A 13,338-nucleotide genomic window follows, 5' to 3' on the forward strand; every position below is an offset into this window, starting at 1 on the left:
GCCAGTATTTACGAAGTATAAAAAATAATCAAGAATGTCATGAGTTTGGACATGTCATTAAGATAAGTTAATTTTGATTTATTTGACTGATAAAAATATTATTTTAAATTTATATTGCACCCGAAACTTAATAAACAAGAAAAATATACTGTATTAAACATTTTGATGGAGAAAATTAAGTTCGAAATAAAAATACTCTCATATACTTTAGTAGAATACAAGAAATAAGTGATTAAATTGTATCATTTATTTTCAGTAAATTAACAAATTCGAAGAAGCAGGATCCAAATAGTGATATATCATACTTTTCATTGGTGTGTATATCTCGTTATGGGAAGTTTTGTACTTCCCAATAAAGACATAATATTGATTGATTATACAAGTAAATTACTATTGAAAAAACTTAATTGTTGAATTTGGGTTTGGTTTTCTGTTAAATTATTCTGCAAAAGATTTTTCTGTATTTACGCCATATACGAATATATATATGTACCCAACTCTATACATAACCTGTCTTCATACGGGTAAAAATCCGTAACCGGAACAGGCAAGAAATTCAGTAGGGTGCTCTAATATTACGTCGTGTTCTTTAATTTCTATTGTTCAACAGTTATTTCAAAAACCACTGTCTTACAGTTTAAATTTGCCACAAAATGGGATAAGCTTCTCATTACAGTTGCGTTAGTGGCTATTTTTATAGCGGGTGTGACCATGCCGTATGCAATAGCCTTAGTAGCTAACGTATTTCAAAATATGATTGACTACGCTAAGTCTAGTAAGGATCACATTTCTTACGAAGTGTTTTTAAAATCTATGCATGACTTTGGAATAAAGTATACTTGTGTTGGCCTTGTACTGTTTACGGGCGGATATTTGGGTACGGCTCTTATGAATGTTGCAGCAATAAATCAGGTATTAAAAGTAACACATTCTTATTGCAAATGTATGATATATAAGCAATAAATTTCGTCTTTATTCTGCAGATATTTAGAATAAGATTTTCTTATTTGAAAGCTGTACTAAATCAAGATTTGGCGTATTACGACTTGCATCAAACTGGCGACTTTGCTTCGAAAATGGCTGAGTTATTATTGAGTAGTTACTGGTTAAATTTATTTCTTATTTGTAATTTACTTAAAACAGTTTTCGTTTTAACAGGGATATGATAAAATTAGAGGAAGGTATAGGCGATAAAGTATCATCCTTAGTGTATGACACTGCAGTGGCGGTAAGCTGTACACTGATGGCTTTAATAAGAGGTTGGAAGCTAGCGTTGCTTTGTCTTTCTACCGCACCGATAACTTTCGTACTTGTGGGATTGACCGGCAAGGTACGTCCTTTTTATAATATATGTGGAATATACACATAGTGGTTAAACAATGTCTTGACAATATAGTTTATTTATGATCTTTTAAAGAAATGTGTTAACGAATCATTGAATTAACAAAATATATATTTCTTTTGTCTTTACAATCATTCTATGAATTTAAGATATCCGATCGCTTATACAAGAAGCAGGCACAAGCAAAAGGCAAAGCCAGCGCCGTCGCTGAAGAAGCCCTGAGTTCAATTAAAACTGTTTACGCATTCAACGGACAAGAAAAAGAAATAGATCGTTACAAGAAACATCTTGCAGATGCCAGGAGAATTCACATTCAGAAAGGTTTGTACTCGTTATTTGTTTTAAAATATGGTAGATCTATTGTTTGATAAATTAATCTCCATGTTAAGTTACATGTTCCTTTTTTAAACTAAGCGCTTTAAGTACATTTTTATTTCTATAAAGTGTTACCAGCTCGCTTCACTTGACGTAGGTAATTCGATTAAATAATAAAAATATTATGATAAATAATGTTTATTTTATTAGTCAGTATGATATAAAGTTAAAATAAATACTGACCATTAATATTTTCAGAATTTTTCACTGGCTTGTCAATGGGGTTTCTGTATTTATTTATCTTTAGCTCTTACGCTTTGGCCTTTTATTTGGGTATACATCTTGTAATAAACGAGCCTCAGAGATACAATGCTGATGTTATGTTTTCTGTTAGTAATTTTTTATATAGTTAGATTTATAGGCGTTACAATAATATATCTGCTGTAATATTATAACCATCCATTTATGTTTCTGTTAATATTGTACATATGATTTTCCAATTGTTGTTTATTTACCATTAATAGCAAATAAAGACCCTGCCTTCTTATGCGATAGGTATTCTTTGGAGTGATGACTGCACTATCTTATTTCGGTATGATAGGTAATCTAATGACCTCATTGGGGTCAGCTCGAGGTGCTGGTACTTCTATTTTTCATGTATTACATAATATACCGACCATTAACACTTTAGAAGACAGTGGAATTAAACCAGACTCAATGGAAGGAAATATTGAATTTAAGAATGTATCTTTCGATTATCCGTCTCGACCTGGAATTACTGTAAGTATAATCTTTACAAATATTCAGTCATTTTCAGTAACAAATTGAGAGGAGTATGTTGAACATTTAGCGATAAAAATATAACAGGTTACTCTACACGCTGTTCTAGCACCAGCTTTTCAGATAGTTAAAAAGATATAAAGTTAAGATAAAAATGAAATGCTGGGCAAATGCCTCCTCACATAGAGTGAGTTTCAAACTTATCCCTCAACGTTGATCAAGCGCGGGTCAATGGATGTACATGCAAAACTTCATTTAACACATATGAAATCCTCACGATCTTTTTATCCACTGACGAGCTCATGTTGAATGAAAAAATACAAATTAAGCACGTAATAATCAGTCAGTCAGTAGAAAACAAGCTTAGGAATGCATTGCTAAGCTTCTTAAATTATTTAGTCCCATTTTAACAAACTTATATGATTAGGAATATTGGGAATAGAGCTTCACGCGGGCCCGTCTGGTTATCACGTATTCTTGCGGTAACCTGCGATTCTGACTATTGTTTCGTTCCGGTTTGAAGGGTGAGGGAGCCAGTGTAACTTATTGGTGGTGTAGAGGATGGTTAACATTTCTTGCGGTGCTATCCATTACATCATATCTATACAAGCTAGCAAACATATCGTTTAAGTCCTAAAGTTTTATATAGGTATCCATAATAATATATAAATATGTAGTAGGCACTTTAGGTATTGCATGATGTGAACATCAATATATCAAGTGGTCAGTCTGTAGCTCTAGTGGGAAAATCTGGCTGTGGCAAGTCCACAATCGTTGCTCTCATATCAAGATACTATGATGTTGCTGACGGTAGTGTAAGTTATCTAGAATTTGAGTAACAAATTTATTTTGACTAACACCTATTTGTTTAATAATATTGTATACTTAAATCTTCCCTGGAATGCGCCGCATTTTAGTATAAGTTCTATATATATCGGTTTTGTAGTTTTTCAGCTAGGCCATAAAGAAAAACGTCTACTCATTTATTGTAGATAGATTAGATTACATTAGGAATTCATGATAAAGAAATTTCAAAAAGTTATCGATTCTGAAAATGATTCTAACAAGCAATAGAAAATTGATTTCTGTCAATAAATATATAGTAAACTTTTTTTTTTAATTACAGGTAAAAATAGATGGTAATGATGTCCGTGAATTATCTGTGCGGTGGTTACGTAGTCAGATCGGATTGGTTAACCAAGAGCCTGTGCTTTTTAACACAAGCATACGTGAAAACATTCGCTACGGACACGATGTTGTTTCTGATGTTGATATAATTAAAGCCGCGCAACAGGCTTATGCGCACGACTTCATAATGATGTTACCATCTGTGAGTCCTTTTTATACAATATTATTAATATGATAAGATATTGATCTGTTGTATGAAATATTAGTTGTCATATTTCGTTAACGGTTTGATGTTTTTGTTAATTGTTTATTTCAGAGATCATTTGATTCCAATAAAATTATTGTAAAAAATTAACACTATTTGAAGTATTTAGTATATAATTGCATATATCGCTAATGTGCATGACAACTTACCTGCTTAGTCTGTACATTTTAATCGTGTGCAGTGTGTGTGAAGTGCTACGACTTCAACATTGAGGTCTTTAAATTTGCAGGGTTATGACACTTTAGTAGGAGACCGTGGTACCTCTCTGTCAGGAGGACAGAAGCAAAGAATAGCTATTGCACGCGCCCTTGTGCGAAATCCTCGTATCCTTTTACTCGACGAAGCCACTAGTGCTCTCGACACACTATCGGAATCTAAAGTACAAGAGGCATTAAATGAGGTAAATTTAATTTTATATTAAAAAAACATTATTAGGGTAACTTGTAAAATCATGACCTTGTTTGTAATTTTTTTTTAATTAAAATAACATTTGATTTCTAGTTGTTACAGTATTTTATAGATACAATTACAACTCGGCACGCTTTTTTTTTTAAATAAAGCGTATTGTAATAAACTTTTTTATAAATTATAATTGATCCAGGCAGTGAAAGGTCGAACGACTGTAATAGTAGCGCATCGCTTGTCGACTATACGAAAAGTGGATACGATATACATGATGGAAGATGGGCTGGTGGTAGAGTGGGGGAGTCACGAAGAATTGATGAATCAAAAGGGCTTATACTACAAAATGTTTAGGACATCTGAATTCATCGATATAAATAAACGAGAAATGCCAAATGACGTCAATAACGGTAAGACACGAATACAAGTTAAAGTATAATATATAGTTATGTTTCTATTGGATTAACAGTCGAGACACATTTTTTAAGCTCATGAACCTATCCGAAAACTGAGAGATATATCAAAGCATTCCGTGGAGGTTATCGAAGTAAGTGCTGAGTAAATCTATACAATTTAATTATTAGGATTGGATGATGAAAATAATTATAATGCGTATTTAATTTCTATCTTTTCAAGGATATCAAAGAAATCAAAGAAAGATCGTCGCTATCTTTTTGGCAAGTGGTAGCGCTCAATGCGCCCGAGTGGAAGACTGTCGCTTTGGGTAGTTTGTGTTCAATCATAGGTGGCTTTGCTATGCCATTATTTATAGTTGCTTTTGGTGATTTATTTGGGGTAAGAGCATTTTATAATAATTAATAGGTCTTTCATGGTATTGATTAGGTTTGGTTAACTGAAAATTTGAACGTGTTTCGATCAAATTTTTCGAAATAAAAGTCATTATCTATTCACAGTCTATGGCTAATCCTGACCCCGAACACTTGCTAAATAAAGTGAAAGTAATTTCATTTATTTGTATCTGCATCGGTTGTGCGACAGGACTGTCTAATTTAATTGAAGTAAGATTATGTTATATTTAAAATTCCTGATTGACAAGGGTGCAATTTATAAATCCATGCCATTGCCACTTACTAAAAAAATATTGTTTATTGAAAATATATGAAGTCAGCCTGCGACATGTTAATTTTTATACCTATATTCTTAAATGAAACATATAATAAGTCATACTTTAATAAATCAACTATGATTTTCCTTTTTTTCGTAAAAGGAATTTTCTGTAATTCAATTTCTTTTTCGTTTTCTTAATGTTTATCTTATTCGCAGACATACTCCTTTGGTAGTGCTGGTGCGTATTTGACCGAAAGGTTACGCCTGTTGATGTTCACTCACTTGTTGCGTCAAGATATTGCTTATTTTGATGATCGAGCCAATTCTACGGGAGCACTTTGCGCCCGACTCTCTGCCGAGGCCGCTTTCGTCCAAGGCGTAAGTATGGAACAAAGTTTAAGCTTACACAGGATTTAAAAAAAAATCAAATTAAATGAATTAATATTTTTTTTAAATATATATTCTAATAATATAGTTTATTGTTTCACACGATAACATTTACCCCCTCTTACACTGTCTTCGATTGTTTTAAGAATTTATAACCAAATTGTACAGTGTTAAAAAATGCTAACTTTTACAGGCCACAGGTCAACGAATTGGTATAATATTGCAAGGCGTGGGCTCCGTTGGCTTGGCGTTGGTCCTCGCCCTTTGGTTCCAGTGGCGCGTCGCTCTCGTAGCATTATCGTTTCTCCCAATAATTATCTTTGTCATTTGGCAGCAAGGCGTAGCCACTGATAAAGAATCCTCTGGATATGCAAAAGCTCTTGAAAATAGTACTAAGGTACAAAATAATTATACTTTTACATAAAATTTTCTCTTTTGATTATATTCATTTTATTATTATACAGATTATTAGGTTTGTAATCGGACTTGGAAAATTGGAAAAAGCATAAGAGAATTTAAAAGTGATAATACTTAACTTACTTACTTACTTACTTAATTAACTTATCATAGTAATGATTTATTACAACAGATAGCTGTCGAGGCAGTTTCGAACATCCGTACGGTAGCTTGCCTAGGTCGGGAACGTTGCGTTGCGCAACAGTACGCAGACCGGCTCTACCCGGCGCTGGCTCCGGCGCGACGCGCTGCGCACTGGCGGGGCATCGTCGGGGGTCTTTCTCGGTCCATGTTCAATTTTGTTAATGCTACAGCCCTCACTTATGGCGGCCAACTAATAGTAACGGACGGAATTGCATACCAGAACATTCTTATGTAAGTTTTATTAACACTGAATAAATCAAATCAATTTCTACCTATACAGTTGAAATTATATGCCAATTAGTTACATTTTTTAAACGATTTGACATTATTATTATTATAATCAGTGCTACCCAAGCATTGCAAATGGCGTCGTCTCAGGTTCAGAATGCATTTGCATATGCGCCCGATTTCCAGAAGGGTACAAAAGCAGCTGCAAGGATCTTAGAACTCCTGAACACTAAACCTCTTATCATGAATCCTGACAAACCTGTAGATAATTTTGTTAGTATTTTTTTTTGTATTTATTCATACCCTTGCTTTTATTATAAGCGTTAATAGTATGATACTATTTTTTTTTTTAAATATTTCTTAGTAAAAGATGTTTGAAAAAAGTCTTAAAACATAACCTAAGATAACCTTTTTTATAGAAAGCTAGCGGTGATGCCAGCTTCAGAAGAGTTAATTTTGAATACCCTAACAGGCCAAATTTAACAGTTCTCCGTGGTTTAGATTTAGAGGTATATCTTTGACATATATTTTAGAATAGACCAGAACGGTCATGTAAAAATTTGTTCAAATATTGGTAAGAGTTAGAAGTAAAGTTCGCTAAAAATAATTTGATTTTCTATACAGATAAATCGCGGTAAAACGATTGCGATTGTTGGTCAAAGCGGTTGCGGAAAAAGTACAGTTGTTCAATTATTACAGAGATATTACGATCCCGATGCTGGCGCAGTCGTAAGTTTTCACTTATAGCATATTCCAATCGAAGTAGGAATAAAGATAAACAAACCTTAGATTTACGTATTTCATTCTATTTACTAATAAGTCAGTTATATTGTGCACTACTAAGAGTTCATGATTAATATATATTTATTTATAATACAACACTATTACACTGTACTACTTATAAATACTTTAATTTTACTTTCAAAATTCCGATAACAGTTTCGCCGACGTTCAAAACGTAATTTTTTTGTAAATCCATAGTGATTATCATAGATTAAACAATTATATCGCGTCAATTTGTTGTCAAGTGTTGTTTATTTTTTCCTCTTATGGTTGGAATAAAGTATACATAACTTAATTTTTTTAAAGACTGGCCGTTAGAAAAACCAATCTAAATGTGTACAAAAATAAACAGTTTTTCGTGTAAATAGGTAACAATACAAGTATGGTTTTAAATAAATGTGTATTTTAATTTATATAAAAATTATTACATTTCTATAAGTTGACAAAGTTTTTGATTCTATTATTTGTTAGTAAGGCAAATAAATGCGATAGAAATATTTTTATAAAAAATCTTCAAATTTATGCTGCTTCAATGGATGCCACGGGCCTGTCAGGAATGCATCCTCTTAGCGACGTACGGGCGTAAAATAATTTAATAATTGTGATCTTTAAAACCTGGCTAAGGTAAACCCATCAACCGAGATGGATTGATACCAAATAGGATTAAACTACACCGTTATTTTATTTTTATTATTTTTCCGCAGCTTTTAGATGATGTGTCTCTTAATAAATTACGCCTCAACGATGTACGTGCTAGTTTCGGTTTAGTATCCCAAGAGCCTGTGCTGTTTGATCGTAGCATACTTAAGAACATCGCTTACGGTGATAATTCGAGGATAGTATCAGTAGAAGATGTGATCGAAGCGGCGAAACAAGCGCACATTCACAATTTCATTGTTTCATTGCCACGGGTAACTTTGAATTCATTTCAGTTAGGGAATTATAAGACTAAATAATATACTTAATTACCTTTTAAGCAAATTTGTACATTTATCTCACGCCTCGAATGAATACACATAAAATGATTTAGCAATTAAACAAGAGTAAAGATCTGATAGTAATAAAAATACATTTCAATTGATACTACAGGGTTATGAGACTGAAATAGGTATGAGAGGTGTACAGTTATCTGGAGGTCAAAAGCAAAGAGTAGCAATAGCAAGGGCTCTCGTACGACATCCCTGCATACTCCTTCTTGATGAGGCGACGAGTGCACTTGACAATGAAAGTCAAAAGGTAAATTTACAATACAATAAATACTAAAATAAGTAAGTATCTGTTCTCTATATGCACCGTACAGTTGAAGCTTTTATCAACGATGAGACTGGTTATGCCGATCGATTCTTTAGTTCCATTATGTGCATGCTCATGAAACACTGGTCAGGCAATTACGTTAATACACTCAATATTCCGATTTCGTGCCTGAGCAATGAAATTCAAAGTGTTGTGTTAACAATATTTAAAATTTTTAATATAACTGTAAAATATGGGCCACCTGAATGTAAGTGGTTACCACCGCCCATAGACTTTAGCGCTGTAAAAAATATTAATCATTCTTTACATCATCGATATGCCCCCGTTTGGCCCTTTGAGGTCCAAGAAGTGCCTGTAGTTACACTGGCGCACTCGCCCTTCAAACCGGAAAAGAACAATACTTATGCTTACACAGACGAAATACAAAATATAAATGTTTGTTCTTAATTTGTATAGGTAATCATGTAATATTATATATTACGTTTCTTGTATTGTCTTTTGTATAGCTCCTCCCAATTCCTTCACGCATGTCTGCCATATTCTAGTCTTAGTCATAGTATTCCAACTGCTTAAGTGATGTCAATTCGCCATCGAACCTTTGTTTTAATGTTGATATCTATTTCTAATCTCCTACACAGATCTGCATGATAATAAACAATTTCTATAACCGAATAGATTTGGTACATGATATATTTTATTTGTTACAGTTAGTACAAGCGGCTCTGGACAGTGCTTCAGTAGACCGTACATGTGTACTTATAGCGCATCGCCTAACCGCAGTGCGAGACGCCCATAAAATATGTGTGCTCCACGATGGGTGCGTTGCAGAGCTCGGGACGCATGAGCAGCTCATTCAACTCAGAGGATTATACTCTAACCTCGTCATGATGGGACTTTAAACAAAAAGTTACAATTTTTTTCTATTATATTTAAGTATTATATGCTTATTTTGTAGTAAATTACAAAACTTTCTTCAATAAATAGTAAATTATAAAAGTCTTTTCCGGCAATCCTACGCATTCGTCGTCCCAAACTCCCTGAAGGAGGCTTTGCACCCGATCCCTATAAAATTATATTATTATAGGCCTATAGCCATCACCTCCTTGATCTCCAAGATAATAGATATCAATATTGATATACTGACTTAAAATTCGTCAATTCTAGTTTTCCACAAGGCTGCGTACTATGTTGTACTCTGTTTCTTCTGTATATCAATAACTTGTTATAGATTAGCAACATTCACTGCTATGCAGACGACAGTCAATTTGAAGATGAAAAGCGAAATTGCCGTCTAAAAAGCTTGGTGAGCTCAGTAATTCGAGAAGGTACTTCAGGTCTGCCGATCGCCTCAAAATAGTCTTGTATAGACAAATTCGGCCTTCACCTGGAGTACTGCTCTCACATTTGGGCGGGAACTGCCCAGTCACAGATTCTTCCATTTGATCGTATTCAACGTACATAGATCGGCTCAAATGATTAAATATCAAGCCCTTTCTGACCTACTTGATCCTTTGGCTTTTCGCAGATATGTTGGCTCAGCATCTTCCACTGCATTTTTCACGGGTAATATTCCGAGGAATTGTTTAGATTAATGCAGCCGGCTGCTGAATTTCACATTCATAAATCGCGTCAAAATTCGAAGTTTCATCCGCACCACGAAGATGTCTCAAATTCCTTCGTTTCCTGAATCGCAAAACCAATAAATTGCTGCATTCAAAAACTGTCATTTCTGTGTCGCTCGTATTCGACTAAATGTGTTGAAGTCCATTGACCGTCTTATTTAACTTAGTGCGTTAAATATCAGTAAGGGACAGCGCGTGTTATATGTGTAGTACTGTCGCAACATAGTCAATGTTATCGCGACATATTTAATTTGTCTTTATATATAGAATTTTCGTTAACGAATAGTTTTGTTGGCCTCTCATAGACCTATTTTGTTATTGTCATTGTTTGTTGGTTGTTGTTTCGCTGCCGGCGATTGACGTCGACAAATAATTGTCGCCTGACGATACTGTTGGGAGTAAGAGAGAAGAGAAGCGCCGTTCCGAAACCTAACGATATAACGAATAACGACACTACCAGCTATATCAACCGCTAACGCCGTGAGAAGCCCCATTTTTCTAAAAAATTTGTGACATTGAAGATAAATTATAATTACCCACATACCGCTTGTATAGATATGTACATGTAATAAACTTTTATTTCTATAACATAAGTCAGTACCAAACAAATTTTATTCATTAAGGTACCGTATTGACAATGTGTATCTATAATTTTATGATGATCGATTAAGTAGTTATGACGTGATAGCGTAACAAACAAACGAAATTAATCCCACATCTATATTAATATTTTCGTGCAGGTCTACGATAGACCCGATTGAAACCTATCCACAATTATAGATCGTTAAAAAATAAAGATTTTTTTAGTCGAAAACATATATCGATCAAAATTCGTATAATCGGGATAATTCTGTGTTTAATTCATAAAATTTAATGACATGGCAGTTCAACGGGCGATGTTTGACGTTTACGGGTGCGTTCGGAAAGTGTGTTCCAAATAATAATTTCGTGCAGGAGCCTGGTAGACTCGATGAAAACTTATCTATTATTAATTATATATAAAAAGTAAAGGATACACTATATTTGTTTAGTTTTATTTTTTTCACCCTAGCGAAACCGCGTTTTCGTCTAGTTACTTATTATATTTCTTAGGTCAGAATTACATCAAAATCACTTTCGCTTTTTTTTATATTAGTTATAATTCTAATTGCTTTTGTCTTGAACTCCATCGCCAATCCGCCATGTTGCCAATACAATAAGTTTTATTCATAAATATCACTTTTGATGAACAATATAATAACATAATTATGTATAGTACGTTCACAGTTATTTTACCTCTGGCTATTAAGTTGGCTAATTTGTGCAATGTGTTGCTATAGCTAATTTCTAAAAATCCTTTGTATAAAATTAAGAAAACGTGATCGATGAGAGAATATTTGGTGGTAGTGACAGAATGATATGAAGTTGCCCTTAATATAAAATACCTATTTACTATTCTACCTGAGCCAAATGGAGAATTATATTTTTAACCCGTATACAGTGGTGCTCATATGCCTATATAATTCGGTGGTAGTAGCTAGAGGAGACAGGCCTGTAGATGGTTGTTGGCGTGGCGTGGCGTGTTATACATTTAATTATATCTACCAATACTCCTATACCTCGTATACATAAACATATTATTGTAACTATATAATTGTTTTTTTGTAATAAATAAAAACAAGTACGGATTGGTCAAAGCTTTTATTTAGAATAAGAATGATCTAAATGTACATCATCAGAAGAGAGAGAATAATCAGAAGTGCTATCAGACTCAGTATCCGAGCCATCGTTTACTTGTGTAATATTTTTTTTCAATTTCATCATCTACGTTTTAAGTCAATATCGATCTTTAACTCTGGTAAAAGATTCGTTAAAGTTGGAACCTCTTTCCTTACTGCGTACTTCTCGTGTATTATTATCTTATTATTAAGATCAAAATCTTCTATCTGTATTACTTTTTATTAAATGTGGTTTTTTTCTCGGTGTAGAGATTGTTCGAGACGTGGAAGGAGCAATTCCATTTCATTTAGTAATTGTGCTGATGGTTTTCTCAGACAAACCTGATATTTAAAAAGCCTTAATACAATTACAACATTTAATTTACTCTCATATATGATGGTACCGTTCACTATTAAATTGACGATTTCACTTGTACGCACTTAGAAAATACTTTTAGTAAATATAGTGTGTGCCGGATGGAAGGCGAATAATACCATGACCCATATCGGTACAAATCTAATAATTTGTAAAAATTTTAATTTTATATAATAATCATTAATCTTAAATACTTTCACTAAAGTAGAGAATTATTTTTCAACATACGGGAATTGTTTAAAAGCAAGTAACATTATTTGACATTCCTGTCATGGCAGCTACCCATTTCAAACGGAATTACAGGACCTTTACTAACTTTTCCTTTTTAACAAAATTCACGCACAACTAGCGCGATCTTTCTTCCACTATTCTGAATTCTTTTTGGCATGATTAAATGTAATTAATCACTGAATTTCTCATATAACTCGGGGAGCTCTGAACAATTAGACTGTCAGTAATGCCAATCTAACGCGCAGCCTCTTTGATAGATGTCAGAGGTAAAATAATTGTGAACGGACTGTACGTGGTAGGTATTTATATTAGACGAAGGATGTTATTTTTAATAAGAAACAATTTTATTAATAAATATTCGATATAGTATAATTTTTATTCACAAATATATTTTTTTCATTGAAGACTTAAATAAGTATAATATACAAATCAAAATTAAAAATAGCTGCATAATGGATACTGTAATATTGAAAATAATACAATTCTAAAAAAAAATTGAAAAGTAAATGTAATTTGTCAAGAAATTACATTCGCTTTGTTTTTTTTGTGACACATGACGTAAAATATTGTCAAGGATATATTACAATATTTATTGGGTTGCGGTTTACTATTCGGGACTCGGGTGCAGGAAGGGGGGGTAGAAGCTAGGGAAGTAGGATATGGGTATTCTCCATATCCTCTGGTACCATTCCCATCTTGCAAATTTGTTCCGTTCCTGAGATATTGGCAAAACTAATCTTATAATTATTAACCTTAAAATCAGGCTATTCATCAACACCCCTAGTATGTCTATTTACCCCCCCAACTTACCCCTAACAACACGCTTATTTAAAAATTTTAATCTTTCATATACAAAGACT

General features: G+C 33.3%; 1 protein-coding gene across 1 annotated transcript; it reads left to right on the forward strand.

Annotated features, from left to right (window-relative positions):
• Positions 1 to 594: 594 nt before the first annotated feature.
• Positions 595 to 9,474, forward strand: LOC113403314 (ATP-dependent translocase ABCB1-like; the record flags this gene model as incomplete). The annotated part of the gene is made up of 21 exons (XM_064216808.1): positions 595 to 912; positions 984 to 1,084; positions 1,159 to 1,330; positions 1,492 to 1,663; positions 1,916 to 2,046; positions 2,213 to 2,437; positions 3,127 to 3,252; positions 3,564 to 3,767; positions 4,060 to 4,230; positions 4,432 to 4,665; positions 4,869 to 5,027; positions 5,147 to 5,251; positions 5,517 to 5,678; positions 5,881 to 6,084; positions 6,277 to 6,518; positions 6,632 to 6,788; positions 6,935 to 7,024; positions 7,140 to 7,244; positions 8,003 to 8,209; positions 8,388 to 8,534; positions 9,260 to 9,474. Coding segments are annotated over 21 exons (3,624 nt in total), but the record flags the coding sequence as incomplete, so codon positions are not given.
• Positions 9,475 to 13,338: the final 3,864 nt, after the last annotated feature.

This window comes from Vanessa tameamea, chromosome 13, assembly GCF_037043105.1.
Source record: "Vanessa tameamea isolate UH-Manoa-2023 chromosome 13, ilVanTame1 primary haplotype, whole genome shotgun sequence".
Taxonomy (NCBI): Eukaryota; Metazoa; Arthropoda; class Insecta; order Lepidoptera; family Nymphalidae; genus Vanessa; species Vanessa tameamea.